The following is a 22,027-nucleotide window of genomic DNA, read 5'->3' as shown; positions in this document are numbered from 1 at the left end:
TGTACTCCTGTTCTTTTTCCGACATCTTCTCAATGCATGATATTTTCCTAAAATATGGATACAGATAGTCCTCAATTTACAACCATTCATTTAGTGACCATTCGAAGACAATAGCTCTGAAAAAAAGTGACTTATAACCTGATCCTTACACTTATGAGCATGGCAACATAACCATGGTCACATAATCAAAATTCAGGAACTTGGTAATCAGCATGAATTTTTAATGGTTTCAGCATCCTGGGGTGATGTATTCACCAATTACAACTTTCCCAGTTGATTTCTGACAAATGAAGTCAGTGAGGGAGTCAGATTTGCTTAACGACCACATAAAAAAGAAGGTTGTAAAATTGAGCATGATTCACTTAACAACCGCCTTGGTTAGCATGGAGGTTTTGGTCCCATTAAGGTTGTAAGTTAAGGGCTACCTGTATTGTAGTTTTTCTTTCCTGAAGCTGCACAATTGTATACAATTATTCCCTAATGCACATTTCTTGATTCCAGCATATCCTTTTTTTTTTGTACGGGCTTCACCTTAATGAATTGGGGTTTTTTTCCCCCTAATTTAGGTCTGACTGAGGTACAAACTGCACTACATATTTTTAAAAATTGCAGGTGTCAGTATTAAACTACTTTCATTTTAAATCTGTCTTAAGTATTGGGGGTGTTTTAATTTGTTCCGGGCCAAATTTATTTAATATGGTTTTATATTGTTCTTTTAAATTTTGTAATCTATGTGTTTTATTTTTTGACTGTTCCCTGCCCTGAGTCCTTCGGGAGGAGGGCGGTATATAAATAAAATAAAATAAAATAAAATAAAATAAAATAAAATAAAATAAAATAAAATAAAATAAAATAAAATAAAATAAAATAAAATAAAATAATTGTGTGCATAGCTTAAAGGCGTAATCTATGGTAATATAAAATAATTTGTATTTATGACTCATTATTCTGTTACACTTTAAGACTCTTCAATTGTTTGGCACATCAACAAATATCAACTTTGATCAGGGATTTTAAAAAAAAAAACCAAACCACCAATCCCTCCTATTCCAAAAGTATGATCTACTAAAATAACCAAACACCTATAAATTCATAAATTTTGTATCTCTTCTCCTCTGCTCATCATCCAAATTTTTTAAAACTGGGGATATCTTTGGAAATGTTACACACAAAAACTTTTTCCATTTGTGAACATTATGTTTGTATAATGTTACAAACTTTGTATCGCAATATCATGTATTACAACACAAAATAATTGTCATTGGGTTAAAATCAATCCTGTTGCTGAAAGTTGCATACAAAAATGAGTATTAATAATAGCCATGCATTATACATATAGAATTCATTAGAAATTTAATGAATAAATAATAATTATAAATATTTTTTGTAACAACCGTGTATTGTTGTTAGTATGTAAATGTATGTATTGTAAATGGCATGTATTACAGAAGGTTCTGTGTAAACCATTTACAAAACAAATTATGCATTTGAAAGCCCCTATTAATAAAAAATAATAATCTGAAGAACATTTGATATAATAGAAAAATAAGATTATATACCAGTGGTGGGTTTCAAAAATTTTTACTACCGGTTCTGTGGATGTGGCTTAGTGGGCATGGCATGGCTTGGTGGGTGTGGCAGGGGAAGGATACCGTAAAATCTACATTCCCAGCCCACTCCAGGGGAAGGATACTACAAAATCCCCATTTCCTCCCAATCAGCTGGGACTCGGGAGGCAGAGAATAGATGGGGGCGGGCCCACTCAGAATTTTTACTACCGGTTCTCCGAACTACTCAAACTTTCCACTACTGGTTCTCCAGAACTGGTCAGAACCTGCTGAAACCCTCCTCTGTTATATACACAATATTGTAACCGACAGAAGTTAGACAGTTCCATGCATTCTTAACTCTAATACATAGGCTTTACAGATTATTGAATTGACTCTTAAACCTTTCTATTTCATTCAACTTACCATTATTCTTTATGGCAGAAGTCTGCCGTTTTGTCATATCCGCTGGAACACCATGAATTTCTATTTTGACTAGAGGATCAGCCTTGTTACTTTTGGAGAGGTTACTTGGAGGCAGCTGACAGCCACTAATAATCTGGAGAAAAGACATTTATGTTGGTATGCATCCTTATAGTAATGCTGGATTATATCAATGCACAATTAATTATCCAATTGTTGCCAGGCAAAAGAAATCAGGAGCCAGGATACAGTTCAAAAGAACGATGAGTTTATTTCATGCTATCTATATTCAAGAATCTGATCTACTAATGGTCAAAGAAAAATGGCACCAGATACGAGTCAATGGACTTCAAGGGAGGGGGATGAATTTAGGTCTCCTATGGGAACGTAGTTATCATTCCCAACTGTAGTCGCTAAATGAGGACCACCTGTATAATAATATTTAGCTTTGAAACATGATTTGAAACATGAAACTTGATTCAAGACTCCAAATTGATTATGCATTTACCCTACCCTTGAGCTCAGATTGGCCATCTCCTACAATTGCACAATCCTGGGTATTTTCATACATAGAATAGAATAGTATTCTTTATTGGCCAAGTGTGATTGGACACACAAGGAATTTTTATGGTGCATACGCTTTCAGTGTACATAAAAGAAAAGATACATTCGTCAAGAATCATAAGGTACAACACTTAATGATAGTCATAGGGAACAAATAAGCAATCAAATCATATTAGGAAACAGTAAATATAAATCTTAAGGATACTAACAACAAGCTTACAGTCATAAATGGGAGGAGATGGATGATAGGAATGATGAGAAGATTAAGAATAATGCAGATTTAGTAACTAGTTTGACAGGGTTGAGGGAATTAATAGTTTAGCAGAGTGATGGCGTGCGGGGAAAAACTGTTCTTGTGTCTAGTTGTTCTGGTGTGCAGTGCTTTATAGTGTCGTTTTGAGGGTAGGATAGACATGGATAGACATCCCCTCTCACCAGCCATGTGAAGATAAAAGTGAATCCAGAATTCACCTAATCAATAATTCCTTACTTCCTCTGTTTTTTGCAAGTAAGAGTTTGGTGGATATCATAGTATCTGGGAATGACCTTGGGAGACAGGGCAAAAAGACATAACCAAGGGAACAGTCAGATAAAAGGCAGCTGATCCCACAGCAGGAATGTGGGGAGGACAAGAGGCTCAGAAGAAACCCTCCCTAGTTTCGTGGGCTGTAAAGACAATAGGAGGGGAGAAGCACTTTCAGACTTGAAAGATTCAGTTAATGTAACCTTACAATAAAGATTGTTCAACTGATATTATGTTTCCTGTCTGTTCTACGTCATAAGGCTGACATCAGTCTTGCAAGTCTCCTCTGAAATCTTGCCCCACCCACATTTCTAATTTAGGGGGCAGTTCATCCCCATCACCACCCCCTTAGCTACCGTTTTCCAAGGCTGGGAGAGAAGATTGGTCCACATAAAACTGGATGCAGTGAGGGATTAGGTTGTAGATTTCATTGATCCCACAATCCATATCATGTAAACTATTTTTAATGGTTTATTTAAATGGTTTTGTTGTTAGTTGCGAAGTCGTGTCTGACCCATCGCAACCCATTGCGACCTAATGGACAACATTCCTCCAGGCCTTCCTGTCCTCTACCATCTTCTGGAGTCCATTTAAGCTCATGCCAACTGCTTCAGTGACTCCATCCAGCCACCTCGTTCTCTGTCATTCCCTTCTTCTTTTGCCCTCAATCTTTCCCAGCATTAGGCTCTTCTCCAGTGAGTTTTTAAACTTAAATGGTAGGTTAAGGTTGATTTATCTTGCAGTCTGTTTTTTATACTTTATACTGTTTTATTGTTGAAAGTTAATACCATACCAAATAATGGGCCTTCTACACATTTTTTTTAATCAAGTTTCAAATCGTATTTCAAGGTGGTTCTCATTTAGTGACAACAATTGGGAAGGATAACTAATTCAATAAGCAAAATGATTGCTAAGTGAAAGCTTACAAACTTACTTCAGCTTTTCTTTGGTTTTTAGACCTGTGAAGTTGTTAATGTCAGGAGTGGTCATAAAATTGTTCATCACTGTCCACAAATGGACACTAAATAAAGCAATTGCTAAACGAGGTAGTTTTTAAAGGAGGATACTTTTAAGTGGATACTCTATTTTTGTTTGGGCTGAGGTGATTTAATGTTGCATATAATGTAGTCCTCAGTGATATTATAATCTTCAAATCTCCTGAGTTTTAACAATTAGCTTAATATATTCTAAGAAGGTTGTACCCTGGAATCAATGTTATAGAAAAACTCATTGACTCTCAAGAGGGCTTCATTAAACGATGTGGAAAGGAGAAAATGTTCATGATATGTGATTTAATTGTTTCAAACAAAAGTTGAAACATAAAAATAATACAAAATGAATCCAACGCAGGAACATCCTGGACCAAAAGTCTGTTCCATAAAATAGATAACTATATGACAATGAAGCAGTTCAATGGTACACACTACCTGTTGGCTATTCTGCTAGAAATAACTCAATAGGATTTATTTTTTTAATGTGATTTTTCAAAATACTCTTCAGTGGATTTTTGGAATTGTACATATGTACAATGTACAATGTAGAAAAATAGGGTTAAAAGGGACCTTGGAGTCTTCTCATATAATTCCCTGCCTGAGCAGGAGACTCTGTATCATTCCAGATGACTAGCTGTCCAGTTTCTTGTTGGATACTTTGAGTGATGGAGCACTCAGAAATTCTGGAGGTAATGCATTCCACTGGTTAATTGTTCTCACTATCAGAAAATTTCTCCTTAGTTTGATCTCTCTTTAATGATCTTCCACCCGTTACTTCTAGTCTCAGATGCTTTGGAGAATAGGTCAACACCCTCTTCGCTCTTAGAGCCCCTCAAGTAGTGGAAGACTGCTATCATATGATCACTAGTCCTTCTCTACATTAGACATAGAGTAGAACCTCTGGTCACGAATGCTTCTGACCACGACCAAATCAGGTTCCAACCAAAAAATCACATTTTCCCCCCTTTTTTGCGGTCGATTTCCCCTTCCACGCCATTTTTTTGTAAGCACCAAATTTCCAAAATTAGGTTCAGGTCACGGCCAAATTGGGTTGGGACCAAAGTTATAGAATGAATTATGGTCATGACCAGAGGTTCTACTGTATCTATTTCCCTCAATTGTTCATCATATGGTTTAGCATCCATCCTTCTAATAGTCTTTCTTGCTCTTCTCTACATTCTTTCAATAGTCTCAACATCTTTTTGTGTTGTGGTCACCAGAACTGGATGCAATATTCCAAGGGTGGTCTCACCAGTGCAGTACAAAGCATAAAATTCTTCAGAAGTTGATCATAAGCTTCTTAAGAAGGAGATCAGCCAAAGCAGAGGAATTATCTTGGGAGAAAATACCCTAAGGTTCTTTTGCCTACTGCAGAGATGAAAAGCTATGTGCCCATCCTTGAGTAAATAAATAAGTACCGGCATGAAAGGAGTTGCTACCATTGCCAGTTCCTATCTGACCTCTATTGCCTCAATTCCCAGTCACTGACAGTCATCAGATACCCTTCAAAGGTCACAAAAGCCAAACAGATTTTGTACACATGAAAGATTGTCCTTAGATATGGATGGAATAAGATAGAAGAATATGGACCAGTATTAATAAAGATGACTTAATCTTATTGGTGGCCAGGGTGAGACAAAAGCAGGAGTCAATCCTGGGGCCATCTTGGAATGTCTTCAGGGTTGCCACAACAAGGCTGGATAGAGCTGTGGGAAAGGGAGGGGGGAATAGAGATAGCTGGGGAAATATGTAGCCCAAATAACATTCTTTCTTCTGGGAGCCAAGGACACTCTCGCCAGCTCCTGGGGGTTCAGCAGGGTTCGGGCGATCCTCTAGCCAAGGACCGCTGGGGTTCAGCGAACCTTCAAATGCCACCCCTGGCTGGCCACGCCCTCCCCACTCCTCCCAGGAGTCTCCACGCGGCCTGTTCATCATTCCAGGTAAGTGCAGGGGCCGCGTGGTGGGTCTGGGAGGGCAAAAAGCGGGCCTACCAGAGGCTCTAGAAATCTGGAAACAGGCCTGTTTCCTGCCTCCAGAGGGCCTCCATACCCCGGGGGAAGCAGCTTTCACCCTCCTGTAGGCTCAAGGAAAGCCTCCAGAGCCTGGGGAGGGTGAAAAATGCCCACCATCACCATGGTGCAGGCGGCTGACTAGGCCATGCCCACCATGCCCACGCCCACCCAGCAACGGGGCAGCAAACCCATTGCTAAAGAATCTGAAGCCCACCCCTGCTTGGAGGGGAGCCATCCTGGTCTTGGGCCGTGACCTGATTGGGGCATGTGATGTGTGTATGTAGTGGGGGGGAGAACTTTGGATTTTGAATTGGGTGGGAAAAACCCGGGGAGCTTCAGAGTCGGTTTTTCACCAGCCGTGCCAATATGACATGCCTAATAAATCTATACTTTGAGGAATCCTCTGGTCTTGGAGTTTTGATTTCATCTGGGCTGTTACTTGGAACCTTGACATTAGAGTTAGGAGGGTGCTAGGCAGTTTTTAGGGACACAGTGGCTCAGGGACTAGGACACTGAGCTTGTCAATCGAAAGGTCGGCAGTTCAGCGGTTCAAATCCCTAGTGCCGCATAACAGGGTGAGTTCCCGCTACTTGTCCCAGTTTCTGCCAACCTAGCAGTTCGAAAGCATGTAAAAAAAATGCAAGTAGAAAAATAGGGACCACCTATGGTGGGAAGGTAACAGCGTTCCATGCACCTTTGGCATTTAGTCATGCTGGCCACATAACCACGGAGATGTCTTTGGACAGTTCTGGCTCTTCAGCTTTGAAACGGAGATGAGCACCACCCCTAGAGTCGGGAATGACTAGCACATATGTGCGAGGGGAACCTTTACCTTTAGACAGTTTTGTGGTACAGTTAGGGGCAAGTGTAGAAAGGCCATCTACTTGGAACTCCCAACATCTATTAGCCAGATGTTTCTGGAAAGCCCATCAGTTACATGAATGAGGAAGATATCCTCTATTCTCGGTCTTCTATATCAGGAATATACTGCCTTTTAATGTGAAACTTTTTCTTAATAATACCTATTGTGAAACCAATTCTCTTAGACTTCATTTAATCTCCTACACTGGTGTCCTTTACGAGTCTTGATGGTGATGAATTCCAGAATTAACAATGCATTCAGCGAAAGAACACTTCTTTTTTTAAAAACTATCTTGAATGGATTGCCTATCAATTTAATCAAGTTAGGATTATGCGTGGCGGATAAAAAGTTTTCAGAGTTCTAGAATGGCATTTAATAAAAGATTGAAGCAACATTTTATGCAAGCTTGGCTACAGGATACTCCTAACCTGATGAACGAATCACTAAAACAGAATGTTTGTTTTCAAGAAAATATACAGATCTACAAGGACCTTGGATCAGACCCAGTGGTGGGATTCAAATTTTTTTACTACCAGTTAGGTTGGTGTGGCTTGGTGGGTGTGGCATATCTTGGTGGGTGTGGCTTGGTGGGTGTGGCATATCTTGGTGGGTGTGGCTTGGTGGGTGTGGCAGGGGAAGGATACTGTAAAATCTCCATTTCCCCCCCCACACTCCAGGGGAAGGATACTGCAAAATCCCCATTCCCTCCCGATCAGCTGGGAGAATAGATGGGGGCGGGACCAGTCAGAGGTGATATTTACCGGTTCGCCGAACTATTCAAAATTTCTACTACCGGTTCTCCAGAACTGGTCAGAACCTGCTGAAACCCACCTCTGATCAGGCCACTTTAAAAAGTCCTCCATACCTTCAAATTGTCTCTAACATAAAATACTGTGGGAGAAGTTGTCCATTCCCAAAATACCTGCCCAATACTTTTTTTGGGGGGGGGGGAGTTTCAAGATAATCATATTCCACTGCTGGAATGGCCTGGGAAAATCTATGGAGCCAACTAAAGAAGAAGGGACCCAGCAATAAAACTCAGTTAATAGAAGCAATCATTCAATCTTGGTTTCACATCAGAACAGCTGCAGAACTAAAAAAAACTTGGTTCACTCCATGGGAAGACATTGTAAAGCCATAATTCATACTAAAGGTTACCCAACTAAGTATTAACTGACAGGCTGATCATTTTTTTATATCTCGGTTTTTCTACGTGTTTCACTTTTCTCCTTTATACTGTAACTGCTATTCTAATAGCAAATCCTTCATAAAAGTTATTGCATTACATTCTTGATTAAATTATCTTTCCATTGATATATAGTTTTATGGTACTACTCCAAAAAAAAAAAAAAAGTGGTGTTATTAGCTAGTTTTAGAAAATACACTTTTCCCAAAAGGTTTCCACAATTTTGGCCACTACTGTAGCTCAGTTCATATCAAGGAATTGTTCCTTAGATAGGTTGAAGTTTCCATGAAACTGCCTTACCTTTATTGTTAGCGTAATGGGATTATACCTATCAGTAACATTAAATGGATCAAAAGCAGAATCTCTTCTTCTCAAGAATTCTGGTTTCAAAATGTAACCAGTGCCTCCATTGTCCAAAAATTTTCCAATGAGTAAATCCATCTGCTCACACGGTGTTTGGAAATTTAAGGCCACTGTAAGAAAAAAATTAAAATTAAAGCGAAACATATTTCTCTTTTTTAAATAATTTTTTAAATTTTATTTCCAAAGTTAAAATACAACCTTTGACAGAAAAAAAAGGAAACAAAAAAAAATCAAAACTAAGACAAAATTAATTGTGCATAAAAACCAAAAAATACACATAAATTATCTCCTTTAGTTGAATACTGAAAAATATATTTCAACAGCAATAGTTCCCCCCTTCCTTGCAAAACAGGTCTACAATTTATAAACTTCTACAGCTCTATTTATCCAAGTAATTTGGCTTACCATCTATCTCCTGGGGAAAAAAAGTTAATAGGTACTCAACAAAAGACCTAAACTTAAAAGCCACATTAACAATCTATTAATGTATATATATAATAGATTGTTATAGCAGACATGTGGGAGAAGTGGCAATATAAGAATGTATTGGGACAAATGTTTGGATTAGATAAGAAAGATAGAGATGAAGTTAGAGATAAAGAGGAGAAGTGTGGGAAATGAGTAAAAAAACGGATAAGAATAGAAACACTAATGTGGGCAAGAGATGATGGTTAGAAATAATGGTTTTCAAAATATTAATTTAGCTTGATTGTAAGTTGGAGAAGCAGAAATAAATTAGATAGGGGGAATTTGTTTTTCTATAAAAATTAAAGAATAATAGATAGAAAGATTAAAGGCTTTTAACGTATTTCCCCGAAAATAAGACCCTGTCTTATATTTTTTTGAACCCCGAAATAAGTGCTTGGCCTTATTTTCGAGGTCTTATTATTTTGGGGCACGTTGAGACGGGGATCCTCTTGCCATCTTACCTGATTTCCAGCTCTGTCTCCCTAACCCTAACCAGAGGAAATGGCAGGGACCGGCTGCACATGTGTTTAAATATTTTCAGGGAGGATTTATTTTCAGGGAGGGCTTATTTTAGTGCATGCACTCAAGAGCTAATTGGGCTTATTATCCCGGGATAATACAGGGTAGATGTTAGGCTTTTTTATGTATCTTTAAATAATACAGAGAGAATTATTTAAATTCGATGAATATGAAAAAGAACACTAATATTGTGGTAAATTGGATCAATAGGAATGATGCTCAGATCACTTAAAAAAATTATATATATATAATTATAATTATATATATAAGAGAGAGAGAGAGAGAGAGAGAGAGAGAGAGAGAGAGAGAGAGAGAGAGAGAGAGAGAGAGAGAGAGAAACATTCCCCAATCTATTATTGTATTTGACATGCAGAAAGTCCACAAGAGTTTCTAATCTACCATAAATCCCTGCAGTCATTCTACAGTATCTGATCTGTCCAGGATCAAATATCTTCAACTGATTCTTAATAATAATTTTTTTCCTTCAAATTATAATTGAAATCTCCCCAAAGTCGTAGAACTCTGCTGTGAATATCTATACAGCACTTGTTCAGAAAGTTTTTGTACAGGTTTGTTGAACCACAACATGTCTTAACAGTTGTCTTCTAATGGATATAAGTCTATTTCACAATCTCCATCACTTTTTCTTAAGAAAGTCCAGTTCATCACTGATCCATACTGCCATCTCTAAAGCCTTTTAAATTCATGCCCCTTTCCGCCTTCTCCAACGAGCCTGCAATTCTCAAACAAAGCTCCTTCTCCTTTAATTATGTGTTGGAATTAATTGTTAGAATGTATGACTATGTCTATGCAACAACTACAGTAGTTATTCAACCAGGACTCTGCAAAACATATTTCTAATTGCAAGCATCACAATATTTTATTCAAAGCTGCGAAGTTAACTCCATGCTTGGGAGAACAGTTACAGAGTTGTTGTTTTTACTTTTATCCTAACAGTTTGCTACAACCTTTTTTGAATTGGCAGAGAAACACAGTATACTGGCATGAAATTTGCTATCCCCACTTCCAATTCATGTCCAGTCATTATTCCCAGTCACTGCCAGTCCCCTGAACAAGCCTCAGTTGGGGAAATACAAATTATTTTACTACCGGTTCTGTGGGCGTGGCTTGGTGGGCGTGGTGTGACTTGGTGGGCGTGGCTTGGTGGGCATGGCAGGGGAAGGGTACTGCAAAATCCCCATTCTCACCCCATTCCAGGAGAAGAATACTGCAAAATCTCCATTCCCTCCCCACTCCTGAGGGAATGATATTGCAAAATCCCCATTCCCTCCCCACTCCAGGGAAAAGATACTGCAAAATCTCCATTCCCACCCCATTCCAGGGGAAGGATACTGCAAAATCCCCATTCCCTCACCACTCCTGGGAGAAGGATATTGCAAAATCCCCATTCCCTTCCCACTCCTGGGAGAAGGATATTGCAAAATCCCCATTCCCTTCCCACTTCAGTGGAAGGATACTGCAAAATCTCCATTCCCTCCCCACTCCTGGGGAAGGATACTGCAAAATCCCCATTCCCTTCCCACTCCTGGGGGAAGGATATTGCAAAATTTCCATTCCCACCCCACTCTGGGGCCAGCCAGAGGTGATATTTGCCGGTTCTCTGAACTACTCTAAATTTCCGCTACCGGTTCTCCGAACTACTCTAAATTTCCGCTACCGGTTCTCCGAACTACTCTAAATTTCCGCTACCGGTTTTCCAGAACCTGTCAGAACCTGCTGGATTTCACCCATGCTCAACAGATTTTGCATACCTTGAGGCCACCCTTAGACAAGGCCAGAACAGGATAGAAAGCACTGTTTTAAAACTAGTAATGCTAAACATGTCCTCAAACTGGGCTCACCTACGTGGCCTTGTCAACAGGCCTTGTTTTGGTTGTTGAGAGGGGAGGAAAGTATATCATTTTGAAACACACCAGGAATGAAGTCAGTAAAACTGATGCCCTCCCTTAAGGGTTACAGGCAGGGTTGGTATTCACTTACCTTCACTACCGGTTCTCAAATGTGAGCGTGCATGTGTCCACCTCCGCGCATGCGCAGGGCCTTCCGCGCATGCACAGTGCATCAAAAACGTGAATAAATGGGATGTGAATACATCCGGGCGGGTGGGCGGAGTCACCCACAGCTGCTGCTACCGGTTCGCCCGTACCGGATAAAATACCGGCTGAATACCACCACTAGTTATAGGGGCTGCTGGTGCCAAAGAAAAATCAGCAGCAATTTATTTATTTATTTATTATTTATTTATTTATTCAATTTATATGCCACCCCTCTTCGAAGACCCAGGGCAGCTCACAATACACTCAAAAAATCACTATAAAAACACTTAAAAATTAAAAACATTAAAACCCATTCACACCATTCATGGCCAGATCTCGCCAGGTCTTCACCGCTTTTCGGAAGGGTGGGGATGGTCCGGACCTCAGAAGGTAACTGGTTCCAGATAGCTGGGGCAGCCACAGAGAAGGCCCTTCCCCACGGGCCCGCCAGCCGGCATTGTTTAGCTGACGGAACCTGGAGGAGACCGACTCTGTGGGATCTTACCGGTTGCTGGGAGCTATGTGGTAGAAGGCGGTCTTGAAGATACCCTGGCCCTGAGCCATGTAGGGCTTTAAAGGTAATAACCAACACCTTGAATTGCGACCGGAGACCAATAGGGAGCCAGTGCAGCTCGCAGAGAATTGGTGTAATGTGGGTGTACCTAGGTGCACCCACGACAGCTCGCGCGGCTGCGTTCTGGACCAACTGTAGTCTCCGAACACTTTTCAAGGGTAGCTCCATGTAGAGCGCGTTGCAATAATCTAACCGTGAGGTGACAAGGGCATGAGTGACTGTGAGGAGAGCCTCCTGATCCAAGTAGGGTCGCAATTGGTGCACCAGGCACCAATAAAAGAAGAGGGGGAATCAACCTATTCTCCAAAGCACCTGAAGGAAGAACAAGAAGCAATGGATGGAAACTAATCAAGAAGAGAGCCAACCTAGAAATAAGGAGAAATTTCCTGGCAGTGAGAACAATTAATCAGTGCCTTCAGAAGTTGTGGGTGCTCCATCACTGGAACTTTTAAAGAAGAGATTGGACAACCATTTGTCTGTAATGGTATAGGGTCTCCTGCTTGACCAGAGGGTTGCACTAGAAGACCTTCAAAGTCCCTTCCAACTCTGTAATTCTGTTATTCTGGTGAATTCTCATCCCAGCAATTTACATCCTCTATGGGGATGTAGAATCAAGTGTCCTTCCTATGATTGGGCTTGCAATTACCGTATTTTTCAGAGTATAAGACACACTTTCCCTCCCCACCTAAAAGAGGGTGAAAATTTGGGTGCAATTCATCTTATACACCAAATGTAGCCCCACCCAGCAATTTACCTCCTTGCAGCAAACAACAAACAGCCCGTTTCAGCTTCAGCACAGCCTGATTAGCACAAGCAGTTGATTGTCAGTTGGATCGGCCTCCCGATCCTCAGCTGTTTCAGGCTGCAGGGATTGCCATTGCCTATTGCCATGTGGACCTCCACTGTTTGCTGCAAGGAGGCAGATTTTTTTTCTTGTGCTAATCAGGCTATGCTGAAAATGAACATGAAACTAAAGCAGGCTGTTTGCTGCAATGCGGCAAATTGCTGGGAGGCCCAGGCAGTTTTTCTTGTTTTCCTCCCCAAAAATGGTAGTTGCGTCTTACAGTCCGGAGTGTCTTAAATTCCGAAAAATACGGTACTTGTTTATTTTGGAGTACTCTTTCAAGATTCATTTTGTCCCCTTTATTTTTGGCCTTGAGTATAAATTATGGATTGGAAGGGTTAGACTTCATATTGAATCAGGCAAGGCGAGGAATGCCTGACAATAATTGATTACTATCAAAATAATAGGTTACTATCAAATCATCCTACCTCCAAAGGAAACCACTCTCTGATTCAGATCCTTCGTTTCAGTTCATAAAAGAACTGAAGTCACTCCTTCTCTTAGGTATCAATATTTTATTCTGGTGCCTCTGTTGGTATTTCCCAAACATCCAATTTTCTGCAAGACAGTTTTCCCTAATCCTGAGCAACATGCAATTAATGTTCTTTTCATGCTAGGAAAATGTGCACGAGTATGTACAGTGCATTTCATCAAAGCTTTTCTGGTGTCGCGGAGTTCACATCATAAAATAGAATAATTTATCTTTTGTTATACACTACGGCAAGACCTTAAGAGTGAAAACAAAGCAATGATTTGATTCTGGGAAAAATTATCGAATATGCGGAAGCTGACAGGTTAACAAAAATTGTGAGAGATCAAAAGGACACCGTATATTTTCAATGCTGGGACCAATTGTATACTTGGTTGAATAATAGAATAAAAAAAGGATAAGGTTAGTGTAGATTTTATTTTTTATTTGTATATCTTGACTGAAGTTAATATATTCTGTAAAGCTCCCGTCACAATCTGTGCGTGAGTAAATATTTTGTTGTAAAGAAATAAATAAAATTTATAATAATAATAATAATAATAATAATAATAATAATAATAATAATAAAGAAAACAAAGCAATGATCGTTGAATGCAACAGGAAACGGTGACATTTACCTGTTACCCTCTTCTCAGGCAAGACTCCCCACCAGCTGCTGTAGATAAAAAAGCAGGGATCTGAATCCACACAATAAGTTTATTGCTCTTGTGTGCATGTGTGCCTTAAGTCAGTGTTGACTCCTGGGAACTGTCCAGGGGTGGTATTTACTTACCTTTGCTACCGGGTCACAAACGTGAGCGTGCGCGCATGCGCAGAGTGTCAAAAACGGGACGTGATGACATCCGGGTGGGTGGGTGGGCGGAGCCTCCCGCAGCCACTGTTACCGGTTCACACGAACTGGATAGAACCATGTAAATACCACCACTGAAATTGTCTGAACAGATCCCTTGGCAACATTTTGGAAGTGCCTTGTCCTTGTTTACTTCCTATGGCTTAAAGAGAATGACCTGCCTAAGGTCACCTATCTGATACAGGGGTGAAATGCTCCTGGCTCAGACCGGATCGTCTGATCCGGTAGCGATGGAGGCAGGTGGTTCGGAGAACTGATAGCAAAAATCCCTGCCCCCCCCCCCCCCCACATGCCCAATTGAGCCGCACAACCTCTTCGGCCGAAAAAATGCTTTTAAAAGTTAAAAAAAAAGCCTCCGATGATCACAGGGCTCAGCTGGGATCATCAGAGCCTTTTAAAAGTATTTTTTCTACAACTTCTTGGGCCGAAGAGGTTGTAAAAAAAATGCTTTTCAAAGGCTCTGACGATCCCAGCTGAGTTGCCTGATTGTCAGAGGCTTTTTTTTTTCTTTTAAAAGCAAAAAAAAATGCTTTTAAAAGAAAACAAAAGCCTCTGACGATCAGGCAACTCAGCTGGGATCGTCAGAGCCTTTTAAAAGCTTTTTTTTTTTACAACCGAAGAGGTTGTAGAAAAAATGCTTTTAAAAGTTAAAAAAAAAAGTTGGCCATGCCCACCCAATCACATTATCCCACCACCACCAAGCCACGCCCACAGAACCGGTAGTAAGATTTTTTACATTTCACCACTGCCTTGATAGCTTCATGCATAAGTTGGGACTAGAATTCACAATCTCCTAGTTTCTAGTTTGGTATCATAATCACTGTATCAGACTGGCTCTCTTTCAAATACAGTTGTTTAGAACAAATACAGTTGTTTAGAAGACCTGTACTCTAGAATTACTACCTCAGAACTACTGTTGCAGAAGGTGGACATCAAGAGATTTTAATTTTCTCACAGGAGTATCTTTGCTATAATCAGAACAATCATGTTTTTCTACCATGATGCACTTCTGGGATAGTGGACTTCATTTCCCAGAATTCTAGGTTGACTTGCAAAACAGGAAAGTTGAAAGCGGCTACTTCCAACTGCTTTCTCCGATACTGTGAATAGGAGGGGGCAATCACATATACACACATCCTGTTTACAAGAATGCCATATGGTAATCTGACCTATAAAAAAACTGATTCTCATCAGTGGCATCCGCAGTCAACCCCAAAAATGGAATATGTGCAATGATTTTATTGTTGTTGTTCAGTTGCTAATCCATATCCAACTCTTCATGACCCATGGACTATAGAATGCAAGGCCCCTTATCCTCCATTATCTCCCGGAGTCTGTTCAAACCAGCGGTGAAATCCAAATTTTTTTACTACCGGTTCTGTGGGCATGGTGTGGCTTGGTAAGCATGGCTTGGTGGGCGTGGCAGGGGAAGGATACTGCAAAAACTCCATTCCCATCCCACTCTGGGACCAGCCAGAGGTGGTATTTGCCAGTTCTCCGAACTACTCAAAATTTCCGCTACCGGTTCTCCAGAACTTGTCAGAACCTGCTGAATTTCACCCCAGGTTCAAACTCATGTCCACTGCATTGATGACTACCTAACCATCTCCTCCTTTGCTGTCCTTCTGCTTTTGCCTTCAGTCTTTCCCAACATCAGGGTCTTTTCCAATGAGTCATCTCTTCTCATTTGGTGGCCAAATTATTTGAGCTTCAGCATCTGTCTTTCCAAAGGACAGTCAGGGTTGATTTGCAGAGATGTCGTCATGCAATATTTATTTGCATTTCAATGGTCAAGGCAAGTATGTAGATTGCAGAATTTGTGCGATGATGGTTGTCATGCCTATTTCTTAATTTCCCCCTCCTGGCTTCCTCGGAGACTCCTCTGAGTCCAGTGTACTTATATCCTTGTCTTCAAAGATAGCTTTTCACAGTTAGAAATGCACCTAAAAATTTCACCTCAGCATCAGTTTCAATATTAAGTTGTTCAAATAATGAGATTGGTCTCATCTCTTGCCTGCTGCTCTAGATCCAGTCTTATCATAACAGAATACATATTTCATGTGAACTCAGCCAACTGTAATTAACTGAATAAACAAATCACAGCTTAATGGGATGTGTGAACTAAGATGTCCCAGCTCCATTATCCCTGTGAACTTTCCGGTCCCCTTAGCAGTAACCCACAGTTGTAGCTAAAGATTGTTCAGTATTTTTGCCCACTTTTCAATGACAGTGAGAGAGTGAAAGTGAGAGAATCATATTCCTAAGAGCAGAAATCTCACTTGAACAATCATTAGTGAAGTATAGTTGATAACAAAACCACAAAAGTTTACTCACTGGAAATTAATTATTGACCTAAGCAAAGCCTTATTAACTGCCTCCTGCCAGGAGGAGAGCCAAACAACATAGGGTTCATGCATTTGATTTGAGAATTAAAGCGGAAGGAAGTAACCTCACATTAGCAATCTCTCAGACCAGCGATCACCAACTGGTAGTCCGTGGACCACTGGTGGTTCGCAAGAAAATTTTGGTGGTCAGTAGAAAAATTATTTGCATTTTTAATATTGCACTAAATCAGGGGTCCTCAAACTACGGCCCCCGGGATGGATACGTGCAATGAACGTTTGTGTTACTGTAGAGAGTCTCCCCCTTCGGGGTCTTTTTGTGTGAGTTGGAGGGGGGCATAAATTCCGACTTGGGGTCTACTTCAGCCTCCTGGTGTGGGGCTTTGGGTGAAGGCTGGAGGGAAGCACCGCTGGTGGTGAAGAGCCAAAGGGCCTTGTTCCAGTGGGACTGCCTCATGGCCTGGAACTGGCTGACCATTTCAGCCCACTGAGCTTCCAGGTGCCGGTACCTGGCTTTCCATTCCTGCGGGTCATCTGTCTGCTTGGAAAGCCTATGCTTGTAGTCCTCAGTGAGGTGCTTCTGTTGAGCCTCCTTCTCGGTCAGATCTAATTTGAACTGAGCTGTTTTGCCAACTCTTTCTCACGGTGGCTGCTTAGCTCCAGCAACTGGTTCCAGTTGGGACCCTAAGGAGCCCAGGTCAGGAGGCAAGGAGTTGGCCACGCCCACCCAGTCACGTGACCATCTAGCCACGCCCACCCAGCCGGTCATTAGGCAGATCATATTAGTAGTCCGTGGGATTTAGAATTATGAATTTAGTGGTCCCTGAGGTCCAAAAGGTTGGTGACCTCTGTCCCAGACCACAATTTCATAACTGGGTAGGTTCACAATGTGTTGACTTCCCCAGCCAACAGAGCCATTGCTAAGAATTTTGGGAGTTGAAGTCCACTCATCATAAAGTTGTCCAGGTTGGGAAATGTTATCGTAGACAAAGAACAGGAATGATAAGTAAAAAGGGGAAAACAGGATAAATCTTTCATTCTATTTCCACCTTTTAGCCACTAGATTATGCGGTACTGAGGAGAAAGTCCCACAGGAATTGGACTTCCAAAATTGCCATCTTGTTTACAAAATAGAAAGCCAGGAGGAAAAAGGAATGGGGTGTAAAGGGGAGCTCTAAGAGGGAAATTTGGTTCTTTAAATTCAGGATTTAGAATGAACTTCACCATGGTGGGAAAATGGTATGCTTGATACAAGTCAACATCACTTTAATGGCACACAATCCTTGTCCTTATCATAGAGAGTCGTGGTGGTGCAGTGGTTAGAATGCAGCACTCCAGGCTACTTCTGCTAACTGCTGGCTGCCAGCAGTTTGGCAGTTCAAGTCTCACCAGCCATCCTTCCATCCTTCCGAGGTGGGTAAAATGAGGACCCAGATTGTTGGGGGAAATATGTGGATTCTGTAAACCGCTTAGAGACGGCTTTAAAGCTCTGTGAAGTGGTATATAAGTCTAAGTGCTGTTGCTAGTACTATCAACTTTGAAATGAAGCAGATAAATTTTATATCCACTACAGACAAGTTTCCTTTACTAGCTGTGATTTATTAGATTTATATTCCATTTCCTATCAAAGAATAATGGTGGAAAATAGCATTGGTGATCCTTGTTGGTCAACAAATGGAGCCGACCAGGGGTGCTATTCAGCAGGTTCTGACAGTTCTGGAGAACCGATAAGGGAAACTCTGAGTAGTTCAGAGAACCGGCAAATACCATCTCTGGCTGGCCCCAGAGTGGGGTGGGAATGGAGATTTTGAAATATCCTTCCCCCAGGAGTGGAGAGGGAATGGGGATTTTGCAGTATCCTTCCCCCACCCCCAGGAGTGGGGAGAGAATAGGGATTTTGCAGTATCCTTCTCCTGGAGTGAGGTGGGAATGGAGATTTTGCAGTATCCTTCCTCTGGAGTGGGGTGTAAATGGAGATTTTGCAATATCTTCCCCCCAGGAATGGGGAGGGATTGGAGATTTTGTAGTATCCTTCCCCTGGAGTGGGGTGGGAATGGAGATTTCGCAGTATCCTTCCCCTGCCACACCCACCAAGCCACATCACACCCATCAAGCCACGCCCACAGAACCAGTAGTAAAACAAATTGAATTCCACAACTGGAGCCCGCCATGCTTGCTCTCTTCTTCTCTTAGCCCAGGGGTCTGCAACCTTAAACACTCAAAGAGCCATTTGGACCCGTTTTCCAGAGAAAAGAAAACACCGGGAGCCACAAAACCCTTCCCGTGCCTGACTATTTCTTGAGCGGCCACAAAACTAGCATATGTAGTTGAATTAAACTTTGTTTTCTTCTGAAACTTTTCTTTTCTTGGATTTATCCATAGTTGGGCTACCGGTGGGTTGAAAAGCTCAATAAATCGTGTGCTGACGTGTGTCGCACATTGGCAGTTGTGACGCATATTTTGAGTGACAGGGAGCCGCAGCAGAAGGGTGAAAGAGCCACATGCGGCTCCAGAGCTGCAGGTTGCTGACCCCGGTTCTTAGCCCTAAGGTTCTTTCTGGAAGACTTGAATACCAATCTTTTTTTTTTTTTTGATTTATATGCCGCCCTTCTCCGAAGACTCAGGGCAGTTTACAATGCATTAAGCAATAGCCTTCATACTTTTGTATATTTTATACAAAGTCATCTTATTGCCCCCACAATCTGAGTCCTCATTTTACCTACCTTAGAAAGGATGGAAGGCTGAGTCAACCTTGAGCCTGGTGAGATTTGAACTTGCAGTAATTGCAGGCATCTGATGTTAATAACAGTGCTTTAGTCTGCTACGCTACCATTGGCCCCCAATGATAATTTTCCCAATGTAAATCTAGTTTTGTTTCATTCACACAGCGTAGCAGATTTGGTTAGAATTCTAAGGGACCTACCCAGCTGGCTTCCGACATTCCAAAATTCTTGAGGATCGTAATTTGAAGAGTCTGTTCTGGTTCCCTTGGGGTAGATTCTTGTAAGGAAGCGGACTGTGTGCGAGACAAAGTCAGGAGCTGCAAAAAAAAAAAAAAAAAGACATGTTCAAAATGTTATTGCAAAGAAATATGCCTAACTTTTTTTTTTTTTGGTTACTGCTGCTGTTATTCTATGTTATTGGTTCACCGCTTCTTTTATTGCTTCTTTTATTATGTATATTTTTGCATTGTTTCAAAGAATGCTTCTCTCAACCGTTTTGACCTACTTTCTGATTATTGCAAAGGGTTTTTTTTTTTTTTGCAATGAGAAGCAATATGTAAATATTTTAAATAAAATAAAGAAGTGTGGAAAAGGCTGCAGACGATTTTAAAATAGCAAATATAACAAGCTGATAATGTTTTAAACGGGAGATTATGTAGGCTGACAACAAATTCACAATATATATTTATGCTGTATGCCTTTTGGGAGGGAGAGAACGCCAGAGCTAGTTTGGAGTAGTAGTTAAGGCACTAGTCTAGAACAGTGGTGGGTTGACCCCGGTTCGTACCGGTTCTATAGAACCGGTAGTAAAACTGATGGGAGGCTCCACCCACCGACCCTGATGTCATCAAAATGCTTCTGTGCATGTGCAGAAGAGTGCACATATGCGCTCGCTTTGCTCGCGTGCGCGCACGGCCCCGTTGCGAACCGCTGGTAAAGGTAAGTAGAACCCACCCCTGGTCTAGGAACCTGGGCACTGTGAATTATAGTTCTGCCTTAAGTATGAAAAACATCTGGATCGGTGATGGTATTCAGCTGGTTCTATCCGGTTCGGGCAAACTGGTAGCAGTGGCTGCGGGAGGCTCCACCCACCTGCCCGGATGTTATCATGCCCCATTTATCCATGTTTTTGACGCTCTGCACATGTGCGGAAGGCGTGAACCGGTAGCAAAGGTAAGTAAATATCATCCCCTGATCTGGATGACTTTGGGCCAATCATTAGTTCTAATCCTGTTTTAGGCCCGAAAGCCATTTTGGTGACTTTGGGTCAATCACCAGGAGACTGTGAATTCTAATCCTGCCTTAGGCATGAGGCATAAAACTCAGCTGTGTGGCCTTGGGCCAGTCACTCTCTGTCAGCTCTCGGAAAGGCAAATCACTTCAAAAATCTGGCCAAGTAAATTGCAGGGACTAGTCCAGTCATTAAGAGGAATCGTCGACAATGACTCAGAGGCACACTATACCTGAAAGTAATTTAGCCACAAAGAAGCTTAATTGATTTAGCAACAATTGAGTTAAGAGAATTTCAGGAGAATTGTCATGAGTCTCCCTGCACTTCCTTATCTCTGAGGTGATCAAGGGTAAATGTAAACTTCATTAAAGCCCAAGAGAAGAAGACATCAAGAGGAAACTCTTCCTATTGCTTATTGTTTTGAAGGGTTTTTTCTAGTAAGGCTATCCTCAGAAAGGAGGGGGTCTTAAATTGATGGAGAATGTCTCCTATTTCCTGAAGAAATTCAGATCAATTGTCCACCCAGTTTCTCTATCTTTACATTTACTGGATAATTTCAAAAAGGCCGACTATCTTGGCAGCCGACACTCCCAAATATTTTTGCTTTGATCCGTATCTTTGTACAAGCGTTATGGACCACATTCTGTGTGAACATCCATTTCAGAAGAAGAAAAATGAACATGATTAAGCCAACTGTTGGATGTTCTGTTTGCAAGATTTATTCCAGTTTAGGTAGTAGGTGGGAGGGTGGAAGGTAGATAAATTGAGAAGCCTTGAGGTTACACCTAACTGTAAATATCAGGCAGTAGAGTATATTTCTGTCTTGCTGGATTAGATGGCAATGTCTAACTGCCTTGGTTGATCTTTTTAAAAAAATGGCACGTAGGGCTGACCCTACTAATGCTAAATGCTAAATGGTTAGCTTTTATATGGAAACCAGTGGAAAATCTAAAGACTGGATGCTAGTTTGGGAGGTAGACAAATAAAAAAAGGAGGTGACATTGAAAACCCACAACAGTTTTGTTACCCACAACCAGGGGTGGGATGCTGAGGGTTCGCAGGGGTTCGGGAGAACCTCTAGCTAAGATTCTGTGCAGTTCAGAGAACCCCCAAATTCCACTCCTGGCTGGCCCCGCCCACCCTGCCCTGCCCCTCCCAGGAGTCCCCACGTGGACCATTTTGGATGCAGGTAAGTGCAGGGCACATATGGAGGCTCAGGTAGGGAGAAAAACAGGCCTACCGGAAGTTCAGGAAGGCAGGAAATGGGCCTGTTTCCGGCCTCCAGAGGGCCTCCGGAGCCTGGGGAGGCCATTTTCACCCTCCCGGAGGCTCGAGGAAAACTTCCGGAGCCCGGGGAGGGCAAAAATGTCCTCCCCCCCTGTGGTGCAGGAGGCCGACTAGGCCACGCCCACCCAGCAACCAGGCAAAGAACCCCTTGCTAAAATTTTTGAAGCCCA

General features: G+C 41.5%; 1 protein-coding gene across 1 annotated transcript in view; it reads right to left on the bottom strand.

Annotated features, from left to right (window-relative positions):
- The window catches only part of LOC132710926 (1-phosphatidylinositol 4,5-bisphosphate phosphodiesterase zeta-1-like), a 71,013-nt gene that overhangs the window by 5,671 nt on the left and 43,315 nt on the right, over positions 1-22,027 (bottom strand). Inside the window, exons 9-11 of the mRNA XM_060688536.2 lie at positions 19,540-19,656; positions 8,410-8,582; positions 1,974-2,106 (exon numbers count right to left, since the gene is read on the bottom strand). Of these exons, the coding sequence (XP_060544519.2) occupies positions 1,974-2,106; positions 8,410-8,582; positions 19,540-19,656 (423 nt within the window). The remainder of the gene's footprint in view (positions 1-1,973; positions 2,107-8,409; positions 8,583-19,539; positions 19,657-22,027) is intronic.

The sequence above is a fragment of the Pantherophis guttatus genome, chromosome 7 (assembly GCF_059756535.1).
Source record: "Pantherophis guttatus breed Tessera chromosome 7, ASM5975653v1, whole genome shotgun sequence".
In the NCBI taxonomy this organism is placed as follows: Eukaryota; Metazoa; Chordata; class Lepidosauria; order Squamata; family Colubridae; genus Pantherophis; species Pantherophis guttatus.
This window is presented reverse-complemented; position numbering and strand designations above follow the sequence as displayed.